This window comes from Penicillium diatomitis, assembly GCF_028827545.1.
Source record: "Penicillium diatomitis strain IBT 30728 chromosome Unknown utg000010l_segment0_segment0, whole genome shotgun sequence".
Taxonomy (NCBI): domain Eukaryota; kingdom Fungi; phylum Ascomycota; class Eurotiomycetes; order Eurotiales; family Aspergillaceae; genus Penicillium; species Penicillium diatomitis.
In genome coordinates this window covers 1,242,825-1,259,300 of record NW_026623182.1, presented here as the reverse complement: position 1 = coordinate 1,259,300, position 16,476 = coordinate 1,242,825, and the positions used below count along the sequence as shown (strand labels likewise).

The window sequence follows — 16,476 nt, the reverse complement described above, 5'->3', positions numbered from 1 at the left end:
CCCCTGACATTGAGGGTTTCTTTTTTTTGATCTAATTGGTGCATTCAAAATGCATTATTCAGATGTAGCAACAACCTGAAAAGCATCTTCTGTAGACTTTCCTTAAACCAAGTGCTGGCCTAGGGATTTTGATGCAGCGTGGATCCCAGGGAAGCAGCCCAGGAGCCTGACAAAAACAGCTATGATCTTGACGCGGTTAAAGTGCCCGGCCTCATGAAGAAATCCGCAAAGAGCTATGCCCTGGTCAAGTCAGAGCTATCGACGAGATCCGAGAACTTGTCACAACATTATTCCTAGCTGGATTGAGGTCACCATGTGTGGCCAGGGACTGTTTTGGCTGCTTGGCAGGAACCCATACTCCCGGCGGTGCCACCGCGGAGTTGAGCTGTCGGCCTCCGCTTTTCTCCAAATCCCTCGTCGTTCGAATACGACCGTCTCCGCCTTGTCTTCCAAAACCCTCCCAAACACCGCCTCGGCCAGAAAAGCCACGCCCGAAACCATGGCAAGGCCTACGCCTGCGCTGCGACAATGGCTCAACCTTCGCCGAAGCCTCTCGAGCACACATTCCCATGTGCAAAAATGCCCGGCAAACAGTTCCCTCTCACGCGCAAAGCTACCCACCACGGCCACAGTCATCTCTGACGCAGATTCTCGCTCGAGACAATGCTTTCACAGCGGCGCCCGCAGATTGGCGAAAGCGCGACAAAGTTCTGCAAAGCCGGCGCCCGCTCTGCAAAGGAAGAGGCGAGATTTAGAAGCCGGACGGGGCGCCGCTCTGCCAGCCTCTGGTGGCAGAGGGACATTGGACGCGAAGGGTTTCTTTATGCAGGCAATTGAGGTTGATGATGAGCTGCTTGTTAGGGAATTTCTTGATTCAGCGGACAGTATGTACGATGCCGCTTCGGCTGATGGACTTCTTCCCGGGATTGGTCTTCATACCTTTAAGGATGTGGTGGTCAAGATCTTCAAGGGAATGGACGGGCCTCCGAATCCGCGGATGATTCAGGCGATATCGAAAGGTGAGTGTCAGCAGCTATTTCTGGTCCTCTTCCACATGGCTTGGCTTGGCAAAATGAGATCTAACTCTGTTTCCTATGCAGATGTCGATGCTGTATATCGCATTGGGATCGTTGGCTGCACCGTCGGTCCTACAATGACCGAATGGTTGACCACTTCGTGCGCATTGGCAGGGGCAAGAGCAGCCATTGTTTTGATCCAGGCCAGACTGGTCAAATGGACGCACAGCACCCCACAATCAAAGTGGACAGATGCAGTCAAACGGTTCTCCGACGAAGGATACCCACCGGCGATGATGCTCCACGCCAAGATCCTCGGTATGCGTGGACAGTACCAGGAAGCCTTTGAGTTGATGGAAAAGAGAGTTTTGCCATTCTTGACCCCTACACGTCGTCGACCCCCGTTGTTTAATGACATCACGCTGGACGGGTCCTTCGAGTCCCCATATCGACTGTACGCCTTGCTTCACGCATCTTACGATGATGCGTTCGATTCGCCCGAGAGTCGGCGCAAAGCCGACGAGGCTACTCGCGTGGCAGCTCTCGAGTACAACGACCGCATGGCCATGGTTGAGTATGCCTCGATCATGATGAATGAGAAGAAATTGGATGACTACGAGAAAGTCATGAGCAAGGCCGCCATGCTCGGCAGTAAACAAGCTGTCCTGTACATTGCCAACTTCTACTACCAGGTCTTTCACGGGAGATATCCAACGCTGGCCGAAAGGCGCGACTCTACAAAGCCGGAAGGCCAAACCGATAAGCCCTCTTCAGAGACCCAGGATCAACCAAGGTCCTCGAATCCCTATTTGTTCATCGTTCACTGGATCACTTCCTTTTTCAATCAAGGCATCGAACGTGAGACATATCGCGATCTGGCAAAGCACTGGTATACCCTCGGCCACACATATAGAATCCCACAGGCATCTTTCATGCTGGCACTAATGGCCCATGAGAAAGGGGTTGCGCTGGAAAACAATGTCTTTCTCGAGGCCGAATGCGCTTATTTGCTGGAAAATCAATTGATTGGGCCGAAGTTTGAAGAGCTCAAGGATAATTGGTATAACCCGCAGTTTGTGCCGCGCCTGTCAGTTCAGATGTTGGCTGTACGATAGGAGGAGGATACACCTCGCAAAAGCTTTTTGTGTATAACATGTTATGAGAAAATGAAACTTTCCTAAATCGGTAATGATGTTGCCTGTTAGTTGTCAATTCTCTAAGCAGTGATGAACCTTTTGGAAGGCCATGCCTGGGCTGTCCTTATACGTGACTGTGCTCGAAGGTCGCTGGATCTAGACTCGTAGCGTAACAACTAACACAACCTATTCCAATACCTTGCGACCTGTATCTGATCTCATCAGATCATCCGTACCTACCTAACTATGCAGGTATGATAGATTTCGACCCGGATTGGTCGAGGAGTTCATTTAAGTGGCAGAAAGAGTACAATAGGTTCGAGGTCTCACTATATGTGTTCGTTGGACGCGTTGAGCAGTCATGAGAAACACTCTGTTGCTGATGATGAACTACATAGGTACAAGATAGCCTGATCGAAGGTGGATGGAATGATCATCTGCGAACCCATCTCAGACTTGCATATACTGTTGCCGGAACACCACTGAATTGATTGGGCATAGTTTACGAGTGACCGGTAGATAAATTGTCGATTGAGCACACACTCTGTCGATGCAAGAGAAGGAAAACTTTTCATAGATGCAAGACAAAAGACCCTCTGGTATCGTGAAAGCAGAAAAACGTCCGCGCTCATCAAAGATCATGACTGCCCAGGCATTTTTGCAAAAGGCTTCACCAAGCCGCTTATGCAAACTGCACAGTGCTATTGCGCAAAAATCCCACAATCCAATTTCTTCCCATCATAACCGTTTTCTCCCTTTGCCTTTCCCTTTTCCCCGGGTCTTCAACTCCACGAAACCAAGTTCCTTCAAGCCCTCGACAAGGATTGATGAGTCGCGCATTCCTGGAAAGTCTTTCGCGGCGTAAACCCGAAAAGGATCAGACCACACCTCTGCCAGAATGGGCATCGATTGTCCCGTATCTTCGACAGAGCCCCAATTCATCAAGCGAAATTGCAGTCGATAGAGACCTGCGGAGCGGATGGACAGATCTGCAAATATGAAGAATGTTGCTGGTTGATTGAGCTTCGAAGCGTTGCTTGTATTGATATGAGACTCGGAGAATTCATGTTCTCCTAGAGGGCAAACCCGGGAACTTGTGTCCGACGTAGACCGTGGATGATTGGGGGCTGAATTTGGATCGGGATCCGCGTCCACGTAGAACGGAGACATGAACGCTTTGCCAGATAGGAGCGGTGTGGATGGAGACTCATCTGCACTAAGCAACCCGTCAATGTCGTGTCCCGCGTGTTGCGAATTGCTTCCTTCTGCAGAGTTCGGGACACTCGTGGACTCGGCCACAGGAATTAACAGGCAACCGACTGTGAAGCGAGGGTCCTGCAAGATGTCACGATCCTCTTGCAATGCCGAATCAAAATCCGAAAGAAGGATTTGGACTATGGGAGGTGGGTCGATTGGGCGTCTGTCCCTATCGCCTGCACCGCAAGCCCGTGCAGCAACTGGGTGCTGCCGTACATGAAGGTGATACCGGTTTTGTGAGGATGGACGTCGAGGCTGAGGACTTGGTAATGATTCGGGCTCGTGATGAAGAAGCTTGTCGAAGCCTCGAGGTATACTATAGCTGGATTTTCTCGGTGGTTGTAGAGGTTCTGTGCTTTCGTCTTGAGGTCTGGAGGAACTATCATTGGGGGCATTGCTCAAGCCCCCTTGACTCGCCCGCGCACTGAAAGGCCTTGCCATTGCAGACGAGACTCCCGCATGTTGACTAGTAATTTGGGCGAAGTCAGTTGGTACTTTCTTCTGTTAAGAGGTTTCCTGCGATACGTTATGATTCCGCGTTAGAGGCGAGTGCCAATATTCCCGGCTATTAGAGGGAAAGATGGGATAGCATCAAGTACTCTGGGCCAGGAATACGGGAAAGTAATGCATCATGCGAGCTCAACCAACACAGACGGTAAGAAAGAAGGAGACTTTACTGATACTCAATGCCATATAACTTTGAAGGAGTGTAACCGTCTCCGCCCGCCCGTTTCACGATGAGACTAGTTTCATCCCTCGCAGTCTCCCCGGGCAAATGGTAATGATGAGAATGTTGCTGATGTTGCGGATCGTGATGCCTCCGCAATGACATCGTATATGACAATTTTGATCGAGCCGTCGATAAGCAGTGGTCTGATGTAGCCGCAAGCTCTTGGTCTCGGTTACCTCCACGCAAAGGCACAGCGGTGGGTAGCGGATGATGGCTGACTTGTGAAGTCGGCGCCCCCATTCCATCATATCGGCCTTCAAGCTCTTGCTGAGAAAGTGGCTGACGGCTCGCCAATTCGACCAGTCGGCTCCTTTGGCGAGGGCCAAAAGCAGCGTCCGCTTTGTGGCTTTCTGACGATGCCTTATTGTCAACGTGCGCCATTGAACGAGACATCTAGCGTTGGCCTGGCCAAAATGCCCAACTTGAAGATTCTAGCTTCAACGACAGAGGCCGTCGCCAGTCCAATGTCTCAGGTAGGACAATAGAACGGTCGAATCATCCACAGTCGGGGTCAGTGTTTGCTCGATGGCCGAAGAAGAAGGATGGTGGGGGTACTTTGGCGTTTCGTTTATAATATATGACTTTTTAACCCGGACCGAGAGCAAACGTCCAAGACCATTCCATTCGATGAGAGGGTCATGGGTGCATATTCCGGGCGGATCAGCAAACAAGCATAAGCGGCATCTGATAACGCGCCCGAAACCGTTCAACATAGTAGATCGTAGCGCCGTCCACGAAAATCAACATGCCAGATCGTGGCAAGAACGGCACCGGGGGCGTTGAAGATCGTGATGGAGGGCGTGAGTGATCATTTCTTGTCGGGAATCGACCAATTTGTGGTTTTTCTACGGGGCGACCCGCTTCTGTTCCAAAACGTTGGTACGGTATCGCGGAGCTCAGCGTCAAGGGAAAGTCCGGTTGGATGAGAAAAGGACTTTATCCTAATGCCTGATCTGTTGCCGACCAATCATGCTACTAATGGCAGTGACAAGGGGTTGAGCAGACAGACACAGTCACCATGTGAAAGTCTGATGGATGTAAGGGATGTCTTCGGAGCATTGAGATCTAAAATGCGGTCGATTGAGACCCCCAACGAACAGCGGTGGAGCTCTCTCGGCAAGGTAGAGGGGAGAGGCAGTGAGGTCAGCCAGCCTTCACAGCGCGGACTCGCTCCCAAGTTCGAGCCTGACCGAGCTTCTTCTTCAAGGCTTCCAGGTCGCGTAAACTTAGGGGCAATCAGCAGTGACAGGCTGACAGCCAATGTCCACACCAGGGGGGAACTGAGTCTTGCCTCCCGCTTTCACGTCCGCTGCCTGGCCCACAGATATTCTTGTGCGAACAAGAATGAGGGAAGAGGAGCCCAGGAACGGGCCGAGCGGGTTTCACCACGACACGAAACAGCAGCTTTTGGCCCGGGTGCGGGCCATTTGTACAAATGGAAAGCAGTCACACCACCGGACCACACTAGATTCAGGTGGTCAGGCAGTGCACGTATGGCTGACAGCATGACGCCTGTCACAAAAGGTCCGAGCTGCCCCTGGTCCCTCAGTCCCTGCAACGTGGACGCGACAAGAGTCAATCATTCGTGTTCAAATACGGATGCCCATTTCCAGTTCCGCCGTTGTAGACCTACGATGTTGTGGGGGTCAACAACCTCGAGGGCGCGGACGATCGTCCAGGCAAAAAAAAGGCTGCCCATGGATGACAGCATCTGAGCATACCGTCCAGTCTGACCAGAAAGTACCGGTCCATAGCGGCCGCGCTAAGCGATCAAACTGGAGAAATCACTGAACCGAAGCTGGAGGCTGTCGACTCATCTGATCAGAATGAAAGCCGGAGGGTTCTTAGTGCCGCTGGATTCTGAGTTGTGGGCTCCACCGTGCCAGACTGCTGGGACTCGTAATCCTGGTTTTTTTCGTGGAGGCACTGGCAATGCCCAGCTCCAATCGAGGACATGCGGAGTTGCGGACAGGCTTGATGAATAATACTCGGCAATGGCATGATATGGTGACCTTGCTTGCTTAGCCCGTGAAGAACGAACAAGAATCACGGCAAGTAATACCCGGTTGAGCGATGAAGTTCATCTCTCATGACACAGAGAACGCAGTGTGTTGATGCACGAAGAGTGTACGACAGAGAGGTGGGAAGAAGGGAAAAATGGTGGGGGTCGGTCGAAAGGTTCATAAGGCAGAAAAAAAAGGGTATTGTTCGGAAATGGTGGCACGATGCGGATGGAATATGGATGGCCGATGGACAAGAATCAGTACAGTACAGGGTGATAGGCATTGTATGTATGTACATTCTACATTATACTTTGCACTATCGTGCTCGATGTTTCAATGTACTTTGTACATTGTTGATTGTACTGTACCACAGCAATTTACCACAGATCCCGATCGTACATGTTGACCGCGACTTGATGCCAATCCTCATATTTACATACTTCATACGTGTGAATTTGAATGCTGTAGATTAACTACCAGACAGTACATAGTACATACTCATAGACAGTACTGATTACTAGAAAGTAATTCTATCTTCGGAGGCTTCGTATCACAGCCTCGTGATTCCAGTCATGGCAGCCGTTAGATTAATCTGACTTGAGTCTGTGACAATGATATTGGCCAAATTGGACATGCGAACTAAGTGTAACATCAAGTTGGGCTTCTTGCGACACTAAACATTTGTCGCGACAGCATTCCAATGCCTGACGAGGAAAAGTCTATTATTATAAGAGACATCCACTATTAGACAGTTCATCCCCTGGAAGCACTTCAACATGAACCATTTGTGCGCTCGGAGTGAACCTGACACTGTATAAGCCCGTAGGAGGCCTACATCAACCGATCAGCTTGTCTTGACAATACTCCCAATGGACAGGTTCAGATGGATCTTGAATTACGTCAGCGGTGGTGCATCCTGATGAGGATCCGGACGCCTGGAAAGTTACTATACGCCAGACTCAAGATTGTGGTCAAATGTACAATGTTCACTATGTTTCCCGTGCGACTATCGAGTCTCGACTCATCGAGTCTGTTGACAGCTCGGCCCCGATGAGCAACACGGCAAAGCCAAGGCCTTCCACCAGGCTGTTTCAGGGGCGCACCATCACAGTCCTTAGATGTGGATAATGCATCCCATCAGAAAAGCCTCTGTAATGACCAGCAATGGCAATTGGTCACTGGTGGATCGTCGTTGTCGAGTATGGAAGTTCAATTGGACATGATCCACTTGTACCCCCAAGATGTGCTCCTGCCATGCTCCATGGACCGGGCAGCTCTCGATATGGAAAGCACAGGCCGACTTCATGTCGGCGCAGGGATCACAAAGTGGCTGCCAGACCGCATGGTCGCAAACCGGTATCCCTTCGAGTAAGCCTCTGAATCTGCGACCCCGGGCTTTCGGCGGACTTCCAGCACCGAGCAGGCTACCTTTGCACATTGAACAGGAAATAAGGCTACCTTCAAAGTATGTGCTCGGTGAGCTGGCCTGCGCATCATGCTTTTTGCCAAGTGCTCTTTGGTCGGAAACAGACACCTCGATCATTATTATTGATCTTGGTACCTGATATAATTTCGGAACGGGCTCAGAGAAACGCGGGTTGAGCATCCCACGCACCTCTTGGATGTGCCGTACTTAAGTACAGTGCCTGAGTACACGAGTCCTCCCCCAAAGTCCACTGCATGCTGTACTGCATCCAATTGAATGCGGTGGTGCACCGACAGCCACGCTGGCGATTTACCTACCCGTCATCAATTCAGAGTTCGCGCACCTGAATGAGACACGTATTCGGACTCCTCCCATTAAAGGGGTAATGAATACTGTAGATCCTCTACAATCTCGAGGTCTAGAGCTATTGCACTACACGCCTCACCACGACCCTGATTTGTGATCAGTCACTGCCTTATTCCCGATACCGAAGAACCCACCTTTCAATCGCAGGGTTTGGTGAGCTTGGCAGCGGAGTGGATCCCTCTGCAGTCGCGAACTTGTGATGATTCTGATGAGATGTCAGACGGATCTCTAGCTCTCGATGCTCCTGTGGAGTAAGTCGACTCCCCGACTAACGGACGCATGTGTACCTGCGAGTTCAATAATTATGCATTACAACCGTACTCCATCACGTTGGTGAGAATGTTCGGGCCGCAGGAGGCTATAATCACGAGCGAAATCCGGTGGCTGAGCTCAATGGTTTGACGGCGTACATACTGGATATGGACTTGCATCCGAGATCGAGATCTGAAAATAACTAGGTAGCCACAGTAGTCTGTCAGCGAGGGACCAAATAGACGCATGAGTCTACGGCTGTAGTGGCAACAGCGACGTAACGATTCTCGCCACATTTAAAACCATCAACGAGTTGTGATAACCGCCACATCTCCACTCAACGGCTTTCTTAAACTACGTCTCTGCCGGGAAAGCTTAGATTAGATCGATGGCGATGTTCATGAGCCCCGCACAGTATCGAACAAGTCAGCGAATCGGACCGTCAGCAAAGCGAAAAATTAGCGCAAGTCACGAGTGTCCTCTCGCACGGAAAAATTTCGGTCGTTATTGTTATGAGGAGGGATTGACAGTGTCCCCGCGCAGCTTGTCAGTATTTGCACAGGCTCCCATGAGTGGTGCCTTAGAGGGGCTGACCGACACTTGAACGATAAGCCTCCATTAGCGTGATAATCCGTACTCTGGGGGACAGAGAGCAGACTCGTGTTGTAGTAGGGCTCAATTCTTTTGCTACGTGTTCACTGTGGGTGCAAGATATCAATATCCGGGTGGTTTCCATAGAACTGGACCCCAAGTCCACATGTGATTGCTGCGGGCTGCTCGACGCGGTACGATCCTTCTAGTCAAATGGGTCCGTGCGGACCCCTGCGTTGTCCCTCTCACGAGATTCCTTCGTACTAGCGTCTCTTCTGCGATCAGATCGTCTTTCAAAATTCCAGATCGGGGCTGGGATCTATGTCCAAATGATAGGATTTAGCGTAACCAGAAATTCGTGAACGCCGCCCAGAAAAACGTTTCCGGCTGTTCGGTGTATGCGTCGAATCGATATGCAAGATTGATCCAAAGGGGGCGTTCGATGGCGTCGGGCCAGGATCGATGATTCCGAAGCCTCGCCCCACGTACAGGGCGATCATATCGCCGAATTGTCGATCCCAGGCGACAACGTATCCCGACTGCTCCCAAGGGTCCTGGTGGCTAGTACGCATGTGCAGGCTTCCTAGTTGTAGTAGGTGAAGGCATTTATTGTTGTTCTGAGGCACACCGTCAGCCACCGCACGAGCTCGGAGCAGACCCAACGTTACAGGCGTAATTTGAAAGGATTGAAAAGTTGGGGTGGCACAAAAACTGTCTGAGAACTCGACAGGCGCGTGCTCAGGGTTCCATTGGAACTCAATGGACCCAGACATGCCTCGCAGTAGATCAGCACCTCTTGAGTCGTAGGGCTGAACGGTAACATCTTGAGGGCAACCATCTTGATCGTGTAGACCATCAACGATCCGTTGCAAATCTCTTGAGGACCTGGAGCATCCGAGACTCGAAATCTCGGCCCTGATACGCATCGGGTCGTCATAACCAGCACTTTCGCCGTCAATAGTGATCAATGGCTGATCTTCAAAGATCTTCCAAGCTGAGTCGGGCGTGAAGCTGACATGCACCTTCTCTCCACTCTGCTTATGGCCCTCTTCCCACCGGATGCCGAGTTGGGCTTCCATGTCCCAAAGACACTTTTCAAGAAGCTTTTCGTATTCGCATCCTTGTGCGAGATCAGGTATCGCCTCTCTAATCAAAGCATCATTGAGGAGGGTGCTCATGCCCGTAAAGGTAGAAAAATACGGCAAGGTGTCGCCACTTCTCTGGGCGATTTGCTCCAAGAACAACGCAGCCTCCTCTGACCGCCGTGCTTTAACCAAAGAGATGATGATACTGTATGCTTGGTGACATGAGGCTTCATTATCTTTGACATACCCAGACAGGTATTGTCCCCAGGAGCTGTACAAGGCATCTCGGCTGTGGAGTCTGGCAAGTAAACAGAGGTACGTTGACCATGTTCCACGGTCTTGATCCAGCGACGCATGCAAGACTTCGTGGAGCTTCAGTGAAGCTGGAAGGCCGTGAACAGCCTCTGAAGTAAGACATGATAGAACAAATCTTGTATCGTAGTCAGGCCTCTCAAACAATGTTGATTCAATCGTCTCGAGCAAGGCCTTGATGATAGAGCCGCTGTTAGAGAATTGTAGTGGAGGCCCATCAATCTTCTGTCGAATTTCGAGAAAACCTTGAAAAGCTGGCATATTTAGATCAAGCGCTGCATATCTGAGGCCGAGGGTTGGTTTCAGTGGGGGAAGTTTAAGACGCGCAAGACGGTGGTGAATATCGCTCAGCAACGAGACTAATTCCGAATACGAACTGCGCTCCTCACATCGCTCCATGACTCTGGAAGCCGCAAAATGCTTGTGTAGAAGCTTTGCTGCATACTCATCGACCAGGAGCCTCTCAGCTATCGATCTCAGGGAAGACACATCGTTGACGGAGTAGAGGCGCATTACTTCTTCTTTGCGGGTAGTGGGGTGGACGCCCTTCAAGGCAGCCCATAATGCGGGAGGCGGGCTTCCTGAGATCCATTCTGCGTCTATAAGGCTCAAAATATCATGGCGATGTACGAAGTCATGTGTCAAGCCATTGTTGCGCGGATTGGGACCCGTGAAAATGGCTCGAAGTAGTTGGGCTGGCGATGGATCCCCCGTGAGATTGCCAGCTTGTCCAGACAGCGACGAAGAAAACCGCTTCAATGGCTTTGGATTAGTATTCGGTGCAAATGCTCGTCCAGAACGCCAAAGCAACCGTGACGAGGGGCCTCCCATACTTGGCCTCAGATCAAGCACACTTTGACGACAAATTGGACGCCACAATAGGAATGCGGAGAGGTCACGATCCACGGCCCACGAGTGGAGATGGCGGATAAAGATCCGTCGATAAGGGGCTCTATCTGGGGTGGCAGATTCGGGCGGCATAGTAAGGCGGTGAATCTGATGTCATCCCATCGCCAGATTCTTCGTATCAACCACCTTCCTGCCGCTTGCCAACCTTACACTTTGATCAGATTTGATCGCAATTCGCCACAGCACACAATGTCTGAAGTGGCATCGGAGGTCTCTTCCTCAAAGGGAGATGTCAATGCCAAAACCTCAGCTGCAGTGCCAACACCTGCCGCGGAAGTCACCTCTGAGAAGTCTGAAGTTGACGCCGCCGCCAAGGCGAAGGAGAGAATGGAAAGGTTCAAGGCTCTTAAGGCTCGAGCTGTAAGTGCGCCAGGTCTCGAAGTTTTTGCGAATGACCTTCAGATCCGATGCCGCCATTCAACGGAATAGTCATACTTACATCTTCCCTGCAGAAATCCGGCACGGAGCGAAACCTGAAAGAGACCGCTGCGGAGACGCAACGGTTGGCAACCGACCCAGCTTTGCTGAATAATATCTCGCGAAAACATGCATTTGCCTCACATAACCTCCTCAAAGCAGATACCGAAGCTGCTGGTGAGGACTTCGAACGGAAGCGCGCGTGGGACTGGACCGTCGATGAATCCGAGAAGTGGGATCGTCGTATGGAGAAGAAACAGCGACACCGCGACGATGTAGCGTTCCAAGATTATACGCAAGACGCGCGCAAGGTCTACAAACGTCAGCTGCGTGAGCTCCCACCTGACCTCGAGGCCTACGAGAAGGAGAAGCTTGCCGCCATTGAGAAAGCAGCGGCCAACGGTGATCTGGAAATTGTCGAGACGGAGGATGGCGAGATGATAGCGATCGATAAGAACGGCAGTTTCTATTCCACAGCGGACAGTGTAGGCTTTACTGACAATAAGCCAAGCCGCGCGAATGTGGACAAGCTGGTGAACGACATCCGTAAGGCGGAGGAGGTCCGCCTGAAGAAGCGCAAGGAGCGCCGTGGGGATGAAGAGGCCGACGTGACTTACATCAACGAGAAGAACAAGCAGTTCAACCAGAAGCTGGCTCGTTTCTACAACAAGGTACGCGATGCAATGAACTTTCCCTTAACGGATCTCTCGATCGTACTAACACTTGATGCAGTACACAACGGAAATCCGAGACAGTTTTGAACGCGGTACTATGATCTAGGCTCCAATAAGCAAGCAATATTATACATATACAGACGGAGCTGTATCATCACATGCAAGAAACAAAGCGGGTCCCATTTCTCTTGCCATCCATCGTTTGGAGTTTCACGTCCAGTCCACGTTCCGTGGCTCGAGGAACGAGGCCCAGCCTTTTGATATGGCGCTTCAAGGACCTGAAGCCAAGACCTACAGCATCGTCTTCCTCCATGCACTGGTCGCCAGTTGTTCGATCTGCTTCGTGCCCACAGGTCCTCTGATTGACTGGTCCTCCAAGGCTTCAACCACTGCCTCACTCACAACGTCGGCCTTGAGTGGCTTCTCAGTCATGGATCCCAAGAAACTCAGGCGATTCCCCACGAGATTGTTGATCTCAGACGCGACAAATCCACCGAGCGCAATCGGTAATGTGAATTTTCGGCTTGAATCATACAAGAAGCCTGGTCGAATGAAAACACTTCGAAGATTCGGAAGCGAGGATGAGATGGTCTCCTCAGCTTCACGTTTGGTAGTGATGTATCGAGCAGGGAGAATTGGCGCCCCACCGGCTGCGGAAATGTACAAAAAGGTTGGGACGTGCTCGTTTGATGATTCCTGAGCAAGCGCGATGGCTATTCCAGTGTTAGTTTCCTCAACAGACAGTGAAATGTATCACCTCGAGAGCTATATTCATGCATGCAATGCATGCATACGTAACGTACCCGAATCCCGATTCATCAATTCGTATGTTAATTGTCCGTCTCTCTCCTTGGGTTCCAGGGCCTCGCCTTCCTTTCTTTGCAATGGATCCTGGCTTCCAAGTTTCGAGGAGCTGAAGGCGCGCTGTAAACCACCAACAATGGGCTCCCGTCCTTGAACAACTCCTTTGTAGTCTGCCTCGAGCAGAATGCCCATCGTGTGCACCACAGCAGAAGCTCCGGATAGGAACGGTTTATACGTCTCCGGTTTCAGAATGTCAGCCTTTGCCCATTCTACCGAGCTCGCCCAGCTGGGCCGCTCCGTAGAGCTTGTCACTGTGTCCCAGCGTGGTTCTCCGGAGCGACTAAAGACAAATCAGCGACAATGCGACGGAAGATGATTTAAGATCCAAACTCCTGTATGACTTCCAAACCGTGAATGACCTACCTCAATGATGTGACACTCCATCCACGTGCGGCTGCAGCTTTGCAAATTCGAGATCCTTGAAGAGGCAGGTCAGTATCATGAAATTGTAGTCTATCTGCATCTGTCGCGGAACCCACGTCCACGTACCTAGGAACCCACTTCCTCCAGCAACGACAAGTCTCTTCGAGGCCATTGTGTGTTGATTGTATCCTAGTTGTGTGGATAGCAACGTAGCGAGCGGATGGTGGACCGGGTTTATCTAATTTAAAGAAAGAGCCGCGATCGATCGATCGGTTAAGCAATGCTTCTTAAGATGAGCTATCTGTAGCTCTGGTATGCCGTCACCACATCACATGATCACAAACTTTAGGTCCGATTTCCGATCTCCGTGCCGCGCCTCCGTCCTGCATTAGGCGGTCGCATCGAAGCCGTTGCAAATCAACGACTGCCTTGTTGATCACTCCCGAACTACAATCATGCCTTCTGGAACAGGCAACAAGCGCGTCAAGGTGAGTCGCTGATTCCCTCCATGTTTCATTTTGTCGTGTCGAACATGGCTCACGCCGGCATCCGTAGGGCATTTCCATCTTCCGCCCGTTTATATTTGGCAGCGAAGCGCAACCCTTCGATCCTGAGAAACGACCTGCCAATATCCCCGCAGACCACACTCATCAATGGCGTGTCTTTGTCAAAGGTATCAACGATGAAGATATCTCATACTGGCTGAAAAAGGTCCAGTTCAAGCTACATGAGACCTACGCGCAAGCTGTCCGAACCGTCGAAGCACCCCCCTTCGAAGTTGTCGAAACAGGCTGGGGCGAGTTCGAGATCCAGATCAAGCTCTACTTTGCGCCCGAGTCCGGCGAAAAGCCTCAAACACTATGGCACAGTCTCAAGCTACACCCGTACGGCCCTGACGCAGAGGGTATGAAGGAGCGACGTGATGTCGTCGTCAGTCAAAACTACGAGGAGGTTATTTTCAATGAGCCCGTTGAGCCTTTCTACGAGATTCTGACTGGGGGCACTTCAACTGGAACACCTGCACCTTCGCGGGGGAAGGGCAAAAACAATAAACAGCAGCAGCAACAACAGCAGCCGGGGCGGACGGCAGAGATTCCATTGAGCGATTCTCCTAAGAATCCCTACAGTCGGGCAACCGAGGCGAAGGAGCTGGATCGTATGACAGAGGCAATTAAGACGGTTGATCAGTTGATTAAGGAAGAGAAGGAAAGGCTTTTTGAGAGAGAGAAGTATCTGGCCGAGCTTAGAGAAAGCGAAGGCGTTCCTGCAGTGACAAAGAAGCGATGATCGCTTGCTTCTCCGCCCTCCGGTCGCCACCTAGCGGGAGCCGGTATTCTTTTTTCGACCATTTGGTTCTTTGTGGTCATTTCCACAGACTTCATCGAATTCGCATCGCTTTCCTGGCCACGTCATCATAAGCTTGAAGTCCTGGATGCAATCTGGAATTTCGTCCCTCGAATTTCAAATTCGGCCGTAACAGCAACAACAACAACAACAACAACAACAACAACAACAACAACAACAACAACACCGCAGCCACCATCATCATCGTTTACGCAAGTGTCTCGGAGACTTTGGCGTTGCCTTTTCCGGGTCCCTCCAGGCAAAAGACAGAGCTGTACACAAAGCCGCCAAACATCGAGTCGAACAATCTGTGTGATCTCGAAGATCACAAATTAAACGTCGGCGACAATTCTACCAAACAATGCTCGCCTTCAAGCGTTCCTGAGTGAGGCATATCGCGAAGCCTCAAACGGACGAGATCGAATGGAGCATTCTTGGCCCCTTCGGTTTGGGGCAGGACTCTCTTTCGGGCGTCCATCCCGTCTTTATGAGTGGAGAATTCTTACAGGCATGCATCAAATGGATTCTAAGGGAATTCGTTGAAATGGAATGAAAGCCGTTCAGCCTTACCCGGGCTGCTAGATGTATATTGTCTTGAACTACCTAGTACCTACATGGTATCGACTGGTCAAGGTTTTATGACTCGCGTAGATGTCGAAGCCGGCACCAGTAGTAGAGTCTGCTCAACGGAAGCCAAGGCTCTACAGTATATAATCGGTTTTCCTCATAGTCTACTAGGCCTGTCGTCTAGGGGCCTAGGTCGCGGGGTCGCTGTGTAAAGGTGGGTGAACGGGAGGATTAGGAGCAATTTCGTAATATTTAATATACGCGGGCTGTGGCATCGTTAAAGGGATTGTATGTCCGGATTGTGGCGGTAGAGGGGGGACTTAAAAGCAGAGGTAAGTTATTAACTTTGGTGTAAGCACGTCTGTCGCCGACGATGACTTGACAAATCACTACTACGTCTGTCTCCTATTGTCAACTTTTATAGCACCATAAGCTAACAGTATTGTCTGATTTAGAAGGACGAAACTCGGATGGCATATATTAATGTCAGACGAGACATGTCTATCTAGAAACTTGCAGAAAAACAATCTGGCCCCAAGAGTCTCCGAAACAAACTTGTGGTGTCAGCATGCGACTCTCTTGTCCACCGTTCATCGGCCCAGGGACACCCACAGTTTCCTGCCTCCAATTACCAGAGTAACTGCACACCATATCTGACTGCAATACGCCTGAAAGGGCATCTCTCGAGATGGACCTAGATCACGCTGCTGGCCACTATGGGTGTGGAAGAAGTGGTGTTTACTAGATTCTGAGATAAAGAGGAATACGAATTCGTCAACAGTCGATGCTTATAATGGTGCTTGAGAGGTATTTCCATTGAATTGAAAGTAGATTTTGGATGCTTCTATTTTGATAAGGCTCATGTGCGTATCATGATTGCAATTACGGAAGCAACGTGAAAGCAAACGCTCGCACCAGCTAGTTCTCGCCAAGTTTCGCTTTGGTTAAGCTATTCCACAGACAGGAGGCTAAGAACTGGACGAATCTTTCTCTAGAAGTAGAACCTCTGTCGGGAGCTTCCACAGAACTGTCCCTCAAGGCATATTGTCGTCATAAAGATCATTCCAAAAGCCAATTTACTGGAGTCTCTCTTCACTGAATTTTGCAAAACTCTCCCTTTGAGAGTTTCTGATCCTGCGAAGGCTGCGATGAACTTCCCCGGCC

General features: G+C 50.7%; 6 protein-coding genes across 6 annotated transcripts; 3 read left to right on the top strand and 3 right to left on the bottom strand.

The window, feature by feature from the left end:
- Positions 1–313: 313 nt before the first annotated feature.
- Positions 314–2,131, top strand: N7539_007455 (uncharacterized protein; the record flags this gene model as incomplete). The annotated part of the gene is made up of 1 exon (XM_056937056.1): positions 314–2,131. One exon carries the CDS (start codon positions 314–316, stop codon positions 2,129–2,131), a length of 1,818 nt encoding a protein of 605 aa, XP_056787855.1.
- A 759-nt stretch (positions 2,132–2,890) lies between these two features.
- On the bottom strand, positions 2,891–3,850 carry N7539_007454 (velvet factor family protein; the record flags this gene model as incomplete). Its single annotated transcript, XM_056937055.1, has 1 exon — positions 2,891–3,850. One exon carries the CDS (start codon positions 3,848–3,850, stop codon positions 2,891–2,893), a length of 960 nt encoding a protein of 319 aa, XP_056787854.1.
- A 5,220-nt stretch (positions 3,851–9,070) lies between these two features.
- On the bottom strand, positions 9,071–11,005 carry N7539_007453 (uncharacterized protein; the record flags this gene model as incomplete). Its single annotated transcript, XM_056937054.1, has 1 exon — positions 9,071–11,005. The coding sequence occupies one exon, from the start codon at positions 11,003–11,005 to the stop codon at positions 9,071–9,073; it is 1,935 nt and encodes a 644-aa protein (XP_056787853.1).
- A 90-nt stretch (positions 11,006–11,095) lies between these two features.
- Positions 11,096–12,280, top strand: N7539_007452 (pre-mRNA-splicing factor SYF2; the record flags this gene model as incomplete). Its single annotated transcript, XM_056937053.1, has 3 exons — positions 11,096–11,443; positions 11,536–12,171; positions 12,233–12,280. 3 exons carry the CDS (start codon positions 11,096–11,098, stop codon positions 12,278–12,280), a joined length of 1,032 nt encoding a protein of 343 aa, XP_056787852.1.
- Positions 12,281–12,465: 185 nt separating this feature from the next.
- On the bottom strand, positions 12,466–13,573 carry horA (ubiquinone biosynthesis protein COQ11; the record flags this gene model as incomplete). The annotated part of the gene is made up of 4 exons (XM_056937052.1): positions 12,466–12,887; positions 12,978–13,318; positions 13,402–13,456; positions 13,528–13,573. 4 exons carry the CDS (start codon positions 13,571–13,573, stop codon positions 12,466–12,468), a joined length of 864 nt encoding a protein of 287 aa, XP_056787851.1.
- A 283-nt stretch (positions 13,574–13,856) lies between these two features.
- yaf9 (YEATS domain-containing protein YAF9) lies at positions 13,857–14,688 on the top strand (the record flags this gene model as incomplete). The annotated part of the gene is made up of 2 exons (XM_056937051.1): positions 13,857–13,889; positions 13,957–14,688. 2 exons carry the CDS (start codon positions 13,857–13,859, stop codon positions 14,686–14,688), a joined length of 765 nt encoding a protein of 254 aa, XP_056787850.1.
- Positions 14,689–16,476: the final 1,788 nt, after the last annotated feature.